The sequence below is a fragment of the Cololabis saira genome, chromosome 9, assembly GCF_033807715.1.
Source record: "Cololabis saira isolate AMF1-May2022 chromosome 9, fColSai1.1, whole genome shotgun sequence".
Classification (NCBI taxonomy): domain Eukaryota; kingdom Metazoa; phylum Chordata; class Actinopteri; order Beloniformes; family Belonidae; genus Cololabis; species Cololabis saira.
The window spans coordinates 33,363,644-33,376,633 of record NC_084595.1 but is presented as its reverse complement, the minus strand read 5'-3'; the positions used below and the strand labels follow the sequence as shown (position 1 = coordinate 33,376,633).

Here is a 12,990-nt window from a genome sequence, read left to right as displayed (position 1 = left end):
CAGAATGAGAGAGAAACTCATGTGAACCTAAGTCACACTGAGAAAATCCCAGCAGTCTAATCCTTCATTTATCCCATTAAGTATTTTCATTCAAAGGAATTGTCCCCTATACACCTGCATGCCTGGAGTATATCATAGAGAAAACCAGTTAATGCAAGAAAATAAAAGATGTATTGTTCATTGTTACTGGGTCATTTAAAATAACGTGAACTGATTTGTTAATACCCTTGATCATGCATCACTGCATTATTTTCATGTTTCAAACTATAATTAAGAGTAATATTAATTAGAGGTTTGGGTTCACTAAACACTAAACGCCACCGTTAGTAAGGGACATATTTATCTGAGGAGCTCAGGAAGTGTCAAAGGCAAAATCTGGAAGACTAACTCCAACTAGATTCATGGTGCTGGTAGTACAGTTGCAGATATTACTAATTATTATTCCCCTGGGACTCTAGAAAACCTCTTGCTGGATTCAGGAGGAAATGTAAACCCAGGACAATCAGACGATGAGTCAAGGAAAGCATCCGAAGAAATGCGAGCTGAACTTCAATGAAAAGGAACGTCACCATCTTAAAGCTGAACATCCGTTGATCTTTGATCAAGGAGGACTTCACTGTTTGGAGAAGAAACGTGAACAAGACAATCTGAAATTTTCACAATTTCATGTAGACATGCAGCAATGTTTCCGGCAAAATGTCCTTTGAGCTCCATCAACTGTATATTCTCATATTCTCTGTGCTGTGAAAAAGAGAACACAATTATTTGTCTTCTCAGTCAAGCAGAATGATAATGCACTGCGGGGTACTGTAGAAAAAAGAATAGAAGCACAGTGAAAGAAAGAGAGAGCGGTTGGTGGATAGCAAATAGAAAGCCAAAAACCTTGATTATGGCCTTTGACCTTGGCTCCATGTCTGTTTGTCCGTGACCCCGTGAAGATGTCTTACACAGTGAAAACATACAGTATGAAGTGTGTGTTTGCTTGCCTGTATACATGTATATATATATGAGACTATGAATGCTGATATCACCGAGATGTAACTGAGGGAAGACAATATTCATGCTGAGAGTATTGCATTTATGTAAAGATAACACAAAAATGCGTTCACGCACACGCACACACAAGCACACACACACACACACACACACACACTTTTTGGATTTTAATTATGAAAGAACAGCAGGAAGTGAGAAACGGAGAGGAACGGACAAAGATTGGAGAAGAAAAAATATTCAGTGTGACAACATGCATTTGTCTTTGACTGTTTGACTTTGGCTCAAATGTAGCCATAAAATCAGGGATCAGAACGGGTCACAAAAGGCAGAAGAGACATCGTCAGGCAGGGGGTTACAGTATGCACATAAAAAAACCTAAAATTTAAGATAAAACAGGTGCAATCTAGCATCATCTTTCAGTTTAAATATCATTTGTTGTCTTGTCCCCAGTTTCCCAGCTTCCGTCTCACTCAGACGGTATAGCATTGCAGCAGACATAAATAGATAAACAATAACTACTATACAAAAGAAGGCATACTCCTCTAAAGCTCATGTCAGACTTTATCATTTGAAAGAATGTGATCTGTATCCACACCAAAACTGAATAAGAGCTTTTGTCCAACAACTCCCAACCAAATTCCATCAATTTTAGCTCGATAATTTTGATGACATATTAACAGAGAGGCATCTGGCGCCGATCATCTGCACTCCCTTGTTGTAGGAAAAGGCAGTATTTTGTCGTAGTTTCAAAGTGTAATCTGTTGCAGATGCTCTCCAACTGTGAAGCGCACTGACTGAGCACCTGAGGGCACCCGACCTCAGCTGTCAGTGTAAAACTGGAAACCTTTCTCCCCAGCAAGACATTTATCTCCGAGCTGCCACATTAACCCTCTACTGCTTCTCTACTGTTGGAAATTTATGGCCGATCCTCAAAAGTAGTTTATGGTACTTCATATGAATTTTTCTTGTGAAATTTAGATTCCTAGCATGTATCAGTAGACAACTGTTATAATCTAATCATTTATGAGAATAGACCTATTTTTCTCTGACAACAGACGCCAGTGATGCTCCCACAGTGGGTGGGATCTGTAGTGTAGTGTACTGTAATGTATTGCTGAATTAATTGCATTTCTGTCACATAGATTTATAAATCAGCCTTGTTTTTTTTCTTTTTTGGCAGCACAGAAAGAAAAATAGCCTGTTAAGTGATTGAGTATTCAAGAGTAATGATATGGCATAAGCTTAAGCAGCCGAATGGAAATAGTTGCACGGAAATCAACACGCTGCAGCTTGGTTTTGCAAAAACATCAGCTTCAAGTTGCTCTGCAGCCCTATCTAGATCAGTCTTACAGGGCGATTCTTGGAGCAGGAAATACTGACCACTGTAGCAGGACCAATGCTCACATGTGCTGCCAATCAGGTGCCTGATTGGCAGCAACTGGGAGTATAAAAAGCACAAAACAAGAGTCTATAGCGACAGCAAAATAAGCTGTTTGGCAGTGGAAGAGAAGATTTGGCAATTTTTCCATAAGCACAACCCACAAAGTCAGCTCTGCTGCTCATCCCACAAATGCATGTCCCTTACAAATGTGGCACCGTTTAAAAGGGAAATAAACAGACTTTCCAACGGTTTATGGTCTATTTGTTACAACAAAGAAATAATCTAGGAAATAACAATTTTCTTACTTTTTGTTCTAAGTTTATACACAAGACAAAATTGCGATGTTTTTGATTTCAACTTATAATAAACACATATGTATTGTTTGTATGTACTTCACAAAATCAAATTTAACATCTGGTAATCCTGGAGTGTTTGTTGCTGGAGAGCCAATCCAAATAGTCTCGCATTTTAAATATCTTGGCATTATCCTTGACTCTACACTATCTTTCAAAAAGCAGGTAAAAAGAGTAATACAGACTACCAGATACAACTTGTCAAATTTCAGATACATGAGGAATTGCTTAACATCTACTGCTGCGATTCTCTATATGAACGCAATGATCATCTCCCATCTCATGTACTGTATGACTAGCTGGACCCATGCAAAAAACACAACCATGAAACCCATTCTCTCTCTGTACAAGCAGACTCTCAAGGTGCTGGACCGAAAACCGTACACTTACCACCACTGTTACATCCTCAGCAAGTACAGAATCCTCAGCTGGGAAAACCTGACAAAATTCACTGATGCCTGCCTACTGTTTAAAATTTTAAATGGTAAGGCCCCTCCACCTCTCAGTACTTTTGTCAAACAAAAAACATCTCATAATAGGTCCACAAGATCTTCCCAGAGGGGGGACTGTACTGTACCGTTTAGGTCCAGCTCCTTCAGTCAATCCTGTTTTTCAGTCAGAGCCACTCAGTTTTGGAACATCATACCAACTAGGGCTGGTCGATTAATCGATTTTAAATCGTAATCGCGATTATGTAATTAGAACGATGTTAAAACATGAAAATCGTAAAATCGATTTTTCACTTTTTTTTTTAATTTATTTATTTTTTTAACCTTGTCTGCACACATATTAATGATTGATACCATATTAATGATTGATGGAAATACCTCTCAATACCTGCGACAAGTGCCCCATCGGAGAGGCTCTTTAGTGTAGGAGGGGGCGTTGCAACATGCCACCGGGCATCCCTCAAGCCAGATGTGGTAGACCGGCTCGTGTTCCTTGCAAAAAACTTGCAAATGTGAATAGCAAATGTAATGACTGACATTACACACCTCTACCTCCTTCATGGGTTGCATTATTATTTAGCATGCAAAGACCCAGTTTAGTTTAATTAGAAAATGTCTTGTTTTATTTAATTGGAAATATAACTTACTGTATGTTTGCAAGTGCTGATTTGCTGATTTTTTTTCAGAGATAAAACTTTATATTTTATTATATTTTTTAAAACTTTTTTTCAACTTATTTTACAGAGTTTTGCACTTTATTCATTCATTTTTGGTTTAATAAGAGCAAAGTTTGCACTTAAAGCCCAATGGGGCAAATGTTCAATAAAAAAACAGCATATTTGAAATCATTTCTTTGCCTTTTGTCAATTCACAAAATAATCGTAATCGTAATCGAAAATCGGATTTTGAGAGAAAAAAAATCGAGATTTTATTTTTGGGCAAAATCGAACAGCCCTAATACCAACTGATATAAGATACTGTGCTACCTACCACACCTTTACAAAAAAACTCAAGACCTGGCTATTAACAAATCAAACATGTGACCACATGTAATCAGTTAATTGTGTATTGTATTATTGTTTATACTATTATTTTGGATTGTGTTGTAAATATTGTGTTTTACTTTTAATGCTTCTGTTTTAGGTGTAATGGTTTATAACATCTTGCCAAAAGGACTACAGTTGCGAATTAGCCAGTTGTCTAAAACTGGCGCATTTACAGTAATGTTGATTAATGTGTACTGTCCTTTTTTAAATAAACTGAAACTGAAACATTAAAGCTTTAGAAGTATTATTTTACATTGTCAGGCAATACAGGGTTAACATTTTGCAAGTTACACAACAACATTAACAAATAGTCTTTTGATTTATCTTTGAATCTTTCTCTCTCTCTCTCCCAAATCCTTGGGCTCCCTATCATCCTTTTGCCTTCTTTGTGAAAACCTTGGAGGGAGATGCAGACAACTTGACCATGCACTCTACAAGCTAACCAAACTGCTGTAGGCGCTCTCTCTTCTTTATCTTCCTGAATTCTTGCATGTCATTTGCTACTTGGTCTCCGTCCACGGATTGCCTGTGGTTGCTCGTTCCAGATCTAACACCTGGTGTACAAGACTGCAAATGAATGCACATCCCCATCCCTGCAGGCCGCGCTCTGCCCAGCCGCTGCATATCAGCCGGTCAGCTCCTTGGACTCTGCTAATGTTGCCTGCTTGGCTTTCCTAATAATGGGACGTGGTAATTTTTCATATGAGACTTGACTCTCCTACCTCCTGGCTCTGAAAAAAATATTGGAATAACCTCCCTAGCTCAGGCAGGACCAAAGAGCAAACTGAACTGAAGCTGAAAATTAATCTCATTGGGAACAGTTCTCAGGCTTTAAATCACATCGTCTCTCCTTTATCTTCTGTCAATCCACCAACTGTCAATCCACTTTCCTAGATTGTCTTTTTATTTTGTGCATTTACATGCATTATTTCACTGATTTCACAGTTCCTCTTGCTTCATTTGTTCCTTGAAAAATACCCAAGTTACATTTGGGTATTCAACAGTGGAGAAGTGGTCTACTTTCAGAGGGAAAAGGAAACAGAACAGTAACAACTAAATTACATTCTTAACAACATCCTCTGCAGATGTGACCTGATGGATTATCCTCTCATCAGGTGCATGTTTTTGCATCACACCAGTTAGCATTCAGAACAGCAGCCACCTGTGAAGCAAAATTAGATTGCGTATAGCTTATTAATCTTGTGTAGCTCTTGACCTCATCGTTCTCTCCCTCTGAATAGTTTATTGCTCTCGAAAGTTTGTAGACATTTTCATCATGGTGGCTCATGTGTTATCTGACCTTGTTCCATCAGAGTGTGCTGTATATCCAACTTTTATACCCTTTACCTGATACTTGTCTGAGAGGTTAGCACAGTATGAATTTTTGCTCTCAGTTTTTGGTATCTCTTTCAAAAAGTGGGGATACATGATGACAGCCTCCTAATAAAGTGAATGCAAACCCACGATGAAAGTGAGTAAAACCAGGTGTGATGTTTTTTTCCTCACTCATGGGGAAATATAGATTATATACACGCACATATATACATACATACACACCCACACACACACATATATATGGGTAGGTCAAAGATACCCTTTGATGTGTACCTTTTTTTTTTTTTTCTTAAAGAGGATTATGTATAACTGCTTAGTAAGAACACAAAACCCCATGCTTTCTAGTGGGGCTTTGATGCATTTAAGTTAAGAATCACCCAGAAGGCTCTGTGAGGTGCAGTTGTTACCACTGCTTCCTCCTCTTTCAGGATCTCCCACTCTCACTGAAAACAATTAGACATAGTTTATGGAGCACAGACACTTTTCCCACCACGTCCTCTATCCTCACATGCCAAACTGAGAAACCTCTGGGAGAGTTGTAAACAAACAGTCACTTGGCGAGCGCCCTGGTGCCTCTGATGAGCAGGAAGAAGGAATAGAATTTATTTTAATTAAAACACACACAGAAAAAAAAAGGAACACATGAAGAGGATGGAGGAAAGAAAATGAGAAGTGTGGGACAAAAGGGTGCACACACAAAGAAAAACACATGTCAGGCAAAAGGTGGAAGAAAGGGAAGGGGCAACAAAAAGGAGTGATGCAAAAGAGACACAGTGGGAAGGAAGAAGAAAAATAAATGAGTAAGGCTGAGAAAAATGTATTATGATCCCTCTGCAGTTCCCACTTGCTCCTCTCAGCCACTCTCCCTGTCACAATGAAAGTGACAGAGCCAAAAGGAACATTCTGTTGTCATGTTCCATTATTGGCTTTTATCACTCATCTCCAGCTCCCTCCTGACACAGCTTTCTTTGCATCTGCATCATTTCCCTGCAGCTTATTCTTCTGCTGAATATATGCAATATATACTTAATAGATATCTGTTTGTCTTTAAATCAAAAGCAAAGAGTGAATCAACCCTCTTTAGCACTGCTTATTTGTAAAGTCTCAAATTAACCCTAACCCAGGGGATGCCTGACAAAAGAGATCTTTGCTTTGCAAAGTGGCTGCTGGGATAAAACAGTCCACGTGACTGTTAAACCTCCAGAGGGTCAGTCCAGTGCCGCAGCTGACTGTTCGTGCTCTTTTCATTTCTGTGAGATATATTTCTGACCTGCAACACCAGAGATGCACCACCTGTGGCAACAGCACAGCTCTCATCACGTGACTAGGAAGCACACAACTACATTCACACTGGAGGGTCACACAGATGCATGCTGGTACGAAGATTTGTGACGTAACTAAGACATGAATAAACACAACTGACTTTGAGTGATGAAAAGTTCACATGTGTTAAGTTGCTCAAACTAGTCACAAGTAATTCTCCATATTTTTCTCTTTTTTACTCTATTTGTTGTCTCTGAAATCTTCTCGAAAAGGTAAAACTCTGTTGTACGTTTTGCAGCATACTACAAAAAAACAGACTATACATTTATCAAATGATTATAACATGTTGAGAAAATACTGATTATCAATTTTCTTTGGAAGGCAAAACATTAAAAAGGAATTGGACACAAATTAGGGCTAACTAGTGTAGCTCCACTTATTCTGGACTCATTTGTAACACATGTTCAACTTTGCACTGGTATTTATTGTAGCTTTTGCATCCAGCACCCTATACACATACACAAACCAATGTCTGAAGAATTACATCCTTTCTCTCACACTTTTTTTCCCGTCTAATGATGCCACGACCGAAATGTTAATTACAGCTAAAAAGAGAGATTATTGTGAATATCAAATAGCAATTAGCATGTATCATCGTCACCATCATTACCACTATTAGCTGCAGCAAAAGATGGAGGATTATTTGCCAAACTGTGAAACGCTCATCAGTTGCTTATTCAGGGCACAAAATGTTTCAGCGGCAGTGGTAGAAACAAAATCATTCCTCCTTAAATTTGCATAATTAATGTAGCTTCAAACTTTAACTATTGCAAGGCCTTGAGCGTGAACAACAAGCACACCCTTTGCTTATTGGAAAGTAAGACATTATTTAGAAGCAAATACAAGATTGAGCCTGAGAGTATGAACATAATTATTGTCTCTGTCACATGGTGTAGTGATGTGAAAACATCATCAAAATCAGTTTTAAAGCAAATATAGTACAAATAAAAGCGTAATGTTAAAAGCACTCCCAGATAAAGTGAAGAACATTGCTGCTGCTGGGGGAACCTTAGCCTGCTATTCACTTGGATATTACTTTGAGACATACAAGAACTGCAAGATCTGGTTAGAAAGGGTTTAAATAAGATAAACAGTGTGTGGTGCTCAATTTGTTTCCAGATTCCCTAAATACCAATTGAGTGAATTTGATGGAATCACTAGTAAGCAAGGCGAATCCACAAAAACACTCACCCTACAACCCTCCAGGCCCCAAGGGTTGTTGTCTTATGTTATCATGCTAGTAGCAGACACTCCCCGACACACTCAGATGTTTCTTGTAAATGCTCGGACTGGTCAGAACTCTTTTTAGTGGATGACTCATGCTGATTTTGGCAGGTGGTGGTAAGCAAGTACTTGAAAGTGTTTTTTATCCTTCCTGATAGTGCTGAAAATTCCTCTCCTTACCTCCATCACTTCCCCGATGAGTTAAATCCATCCCTGGTTGTCATTTGTCTGATCTCCGGATTCTGTATTATCTTCGGTCAGTCCCAGGTTGAAGCCACCCCCTCCCCTTCATCCACGTGGAACAAAATGCCTCTAATCGGACTATTGTACTATAACCCGAAAGGTCAGTTCACTGTCATAACACCCTGAGGACAAATATTTAGCTTTGGATTACTTGACTTTGAATCACTTTTTTACCTTCCTATGCTTTCAAGCCATTCTTTGATCTCCTTTTCTACTACTAAGGTGGTAAAAGGTAAGGTTGACCTTGTAGTAGCCAGACATCCCACTGACTCCACATCTCTTTCAGGAAAAAAAAACATTTTGGTGCAAAGCCATCATCTAGGAAATTAACAAATATTTCACCATCTTCACAATCATACGCCTAGATTTGGTGCATCACCATTTATCACATATCTGTGACAAGTAAACAAATATTATTTCCACGAAAACTATCATCAGACTAGAGATGACTGCTGTACAAATTACAATTGTTATTAACGTCTAATTTATTACCTACCTTGCTGTACAAAGGAGCCGTACACAAACCACATGGAATTGTAGAGTGTGGTTGAGGACACGGATCCCATGGGCAGCCGCGGTGGGTTGAGCCAGTTGAGTAAGTACACCAGGATGCCAACGAGGAGCACGGTGCCTGCGATGCAGGCCCACAGCGAGAGGTCGAAGGGTGCGAGGCAGGCGAACATGTCCACGGTGCGCTCGGCCTTGCGGAGCAAGACGCCCACAGAATAATCCATGTAGCGCGTGGTGAAGTCGACAACGCTCTCCCGCTCAGGCGTGATGGTCAAAGCAGAAAGCCCCAAGTCGGCTCGCTGCGAGACACAGAAAAGAAGAGGGAAGTCAAATACAAGCTTTTATAAATGTGGGATAGATTCACATCTGAGATATCTTTGGAAAAAATGCTGTAATTATTAAAAACAAACAGTCTTCACTTTGACCTGGACATATTGTCTGTAACTAGTAAAAGAAAATCAATGTTTGTCCTTTGACTACAGACCTCTGGTGATCAAAACCGTCTATTTTTTGTAAAGAGTAAGAGGTTATTTAAAGAAAACATCTAGAAGTTGATGGCCATGTTTACATTATTAATACATCAAGTAAATTGAATCAAGGAAGTTTTAAACTTTAAAAACATTGGCTGGAGTTGTCAAATGCATCCAAGTATAATCATAACAGAATGCCGTTTTTCATGTGACATTTGAATCATTAACTCACAAATTCCACTATCGTTTGTTCATGACAAGCACTCAAACTTTTTTTTGTCCACTTGTATTTCTGAGACTTTATGCAGGGCCCTCAAGTCTCACACATTGAGCGAGAGACTCACGCGCTCTCACGGCATTTCTCACTCCGAAAAATTTACTTCACAGCGCAGTAATTCCAACAGCAAATCTTACAAAGGAGTCCAAGGTAGACTATGCTGAGTATTTATGTGAAATAGGAGTCAGGAGACTCGTCTGTGTTTGCTGTGGTAAGTAGTATTCATTAGGAACTGCAGAACATGAAGACAACACTGCTTAGCGGCTTCTACCGGGACGTACTATTTCCATACAATAGTGTCGGGGGGTCCTACAATGGAACATTCCCCTACCAAACGCTGCTCTCGCAGCTCAGAGCAGCTGTCTGGAGTTGACAGCCTATCAGAAAATAGAAATTTTCAGCCAATCAGAAAATAGAAATTTTCAGCCAATCAGAAAATAGAATATTTTGTTGCCGGGTAAGGTAAGGTCTGAGTTTCAGCTTCAAGCATGGCATGAATGTGTAGCGGAGGTAACCTAAGTTACAACACACACACGCGCACACGCACACACACTAAATGTTTTTTTTTTTTGGTTTGGTTGTTTAGAGCAGAATGAGACCACTGCTGTTCAAGGAGCCCGTTTGGTTTTGTTTTAATTTTTATTGTTTATTTTTATTATTATATATGACTAATGATATTATATATAATATAACTAATGATATAATATAGCATGAATATTCTGAAGAGACAATGGCCACTAGAATGTTTTCCTTTGTTACAGCATAAATAAAACATTTGATAAAGTCAAATTTGTTGTTTCTTACGAAGCTGGGTGATGGGAAACTGGGAGGGAGACCCCCCCCAAAAAAGAAAAATCTCACTCCAAGCAAACTTCAAGATTTGAGATATTTGAGAGTTGCATATATGGGACAACTTAGGAAAAATGTTGTTTATGTGCAAAGACTAAGCCATGAAAAATAAAGAAAGAAAAAAAAGCTGTCATTGTGTCAACACGGGAAAAAATAGGCTGAGCTTAGCTTTAATGCAGAAACAATGATGGCTAATTAAATTGTTTCCAGTCCCCAGTGCTTTGCTAGTAGCTGAAGACATCTGCTTGTAGCGTAACAAAGATTTAAAATGCAGTTGTAAGCATTTGCTTGTGCTTCAGATCTATGCCCATGACAGAGGGGTGCATTTTATCAACTCGTTCAATAATGAGATTTTGTTGGTTGCAAGAAACAAGTGACTGTAACAAGTATGGGTGAATTTGTAGGTGCATGCTAAGCCTTAAAAGCTACTGTGTTTACGTGTATCAGTGTACGCAATGTGTACACACAAACAAAACATACAAAAACTGTAATCTACTTCAGGCAATAAGGGGGAAAGAGAGTCTGCTAATTTCACAGTCGAGTGAAGAAACAAAATGCTTAAATGTGCAGAAATTGTCACTAACACTGCATATAAAGAATATTTGGACAGATCTTGCAGAACGTCTGTCATTTGAACCTAGAGAACAGAATCCATGCAAGTCTTAGTGCATGTGTGTGTCATATGAATATATATATATATATATATATATATATATATATATATATATATATATATATATATATAGGCTTGTTGTCTTAGTTTTATGAATCATCTTATCCTTTTCCATATTATATAATTTCATATATGATTCTGTGTTGCAATTTTTAGCCTCATTTCCTCTCTTATTTTGAAGTTTCCTCTTTGTGCATTCTGTCCACTTTCTGCTTCTCCTCTGTGTTTCACACCTGGTTTTGGTTATTGATTGCCAAACCTGCCTCAAATAAAGTCATCAGCTACTCCTGTATTTGTAGTCCTGTTTTATTTGCACAGTGCCAGATCCTCTTCTTCCAATGTATTTGATCCACTGTATTTTTTCTGCCTGGCAAAAAGCTGCCTGGTTTCATATATTCATATATTTTATCAGGTTCTTTTTTTCTTTTCTGTATTCAACAGTTCTGATATCCCACGCTGCATTACGCCTTCTCTACTGACCCTGCATTTGGGTTTTCCACACTAACTGCAACAATATCTTAACTTCCTGTGAATCCAAAGTGGTTTCCCATATGATTCAAGTAATTTTATTTGAGCCAAAACTTGTTTTTAAAATGTTGGCGGAGTATTACATGATGTTTTAAGGAAACTAATGCATGTTGTAAATAGAATGGCCTCACCAAGAGACAAAAATGCATGTCTGCAAGAGGGAGAGACAGAGAGATAGGGGAGAGATTATGCATAACCTACCATGCCAAGACAAGTGGTCAGCGAAGGTGGGAACTCACAGAGAGCACCCACGGTAATAATTATCTGGTATAATTGGGTTTTTTGGAGAGATAAACACTGTTGCTGATTGATAGGGATAACACAATTATTTGCCTGCTTGGTTTATTTGCATCTTGTGCTTGTCTTTGTGTACATAAATATGCATAATGCTCAAAGCACTTCTGTATAACTTTGTCAACTGTTGGGGGAATAAAAAACTTTGAATACAAGCAGTCAAGGTCAAGAGAACACGAGAAGAGTTATAAGAATTGCAAGCCAAATAAAACTTCTGAGGAAAAAAAAAGGAAAGCAAAAGAAAGATGCATAAATGAGCTCAAGCACTCTGCAATGTGTATACACAGCGAGAACTGCGTCACTCACAAATGTACTGATTCATTTACTGTAACGGTTTAAGACAAATATGTTTCGTCAATCAATGCCCATTTATGTCAGAGATTTTCACCTCCTTTACAGAGGCACTAAATAGAAACTAAGAATGAAAAATAATCCATAGTTTTGGTCACATAGAGTATAAGGTATTTACTTTTCTTGATATATTCAATGGTGCTTTTTCCTTTAATGACAGAGTTCTGGAAGATTTCTCCACAGCAGCTTGGTTGCTTTGCTGCTGGAGGGATTTTTGCTTGAACTTCTTGCACTATTTAGTATCTGTTCTGATGAGTGAGCATAACAACAAGAGTCTCACTTACAAACAGAAGCAGATGTTGAGCTTTCTAAAACTCTTGATTGAGGGTGTAGACAGCAGCAACATATAGAGTAAGGAGGAAGAAATTTAAATATTTTCTCCCTTGAATTGTCATGGACAATGTGATGCCCCTGGTAAATAAAGTAGAGGACAGCAAAAGTATCAGAAGTATTGTATCTACAATGGATCTCACTAAGAGATGGCTCATATGCCTCCCTACTTTGCTCTCACATATTATGACAGAAGGGGCAACAACATGCAGGGTGTGTGTGATTACATTGCAGCTTAACAACAAATTGTATGGTCCTTTATGTGTTTGTAGGGAAACATCCCTGCATCCTCAATATTAAACTGTGTGTTTTCATCCAAATTTCCGCCCAAGACAGTTCACCTATCTTGGTATTAGTT

General features: G+C 38.5%; 1 protein-coding gene across 3 annotated transcripts in view; it reads right to left on the bottom strand.

Moving 5' to 3' along the window:
* Nucleotides 1-12,990, bottom strand: part of grid2 (glutamate receptor, ionotropic, delta 2) — a 658,916-nt gene that overhangs the window by 152,769 nt on the left and 493,157 nt on the right. For all 3 annotated transcript variants that reach the window (XR_009783115.1, XM_061729310.1, XM_061729311.1), the window contains exon 11: nt 8,847-9,159. Coding sequence is in view for 2 of the 3 variants with exons in the window: in XM_061729310.1 (XP_061585294.1) it covers nt 8,847-9,159 (313 nt within the window). In the remaining variant the exon portion in view is untranslated. The remainder of the gene's footprint in view (nt 1-8,846; nt 9,160-12,990) is intronic.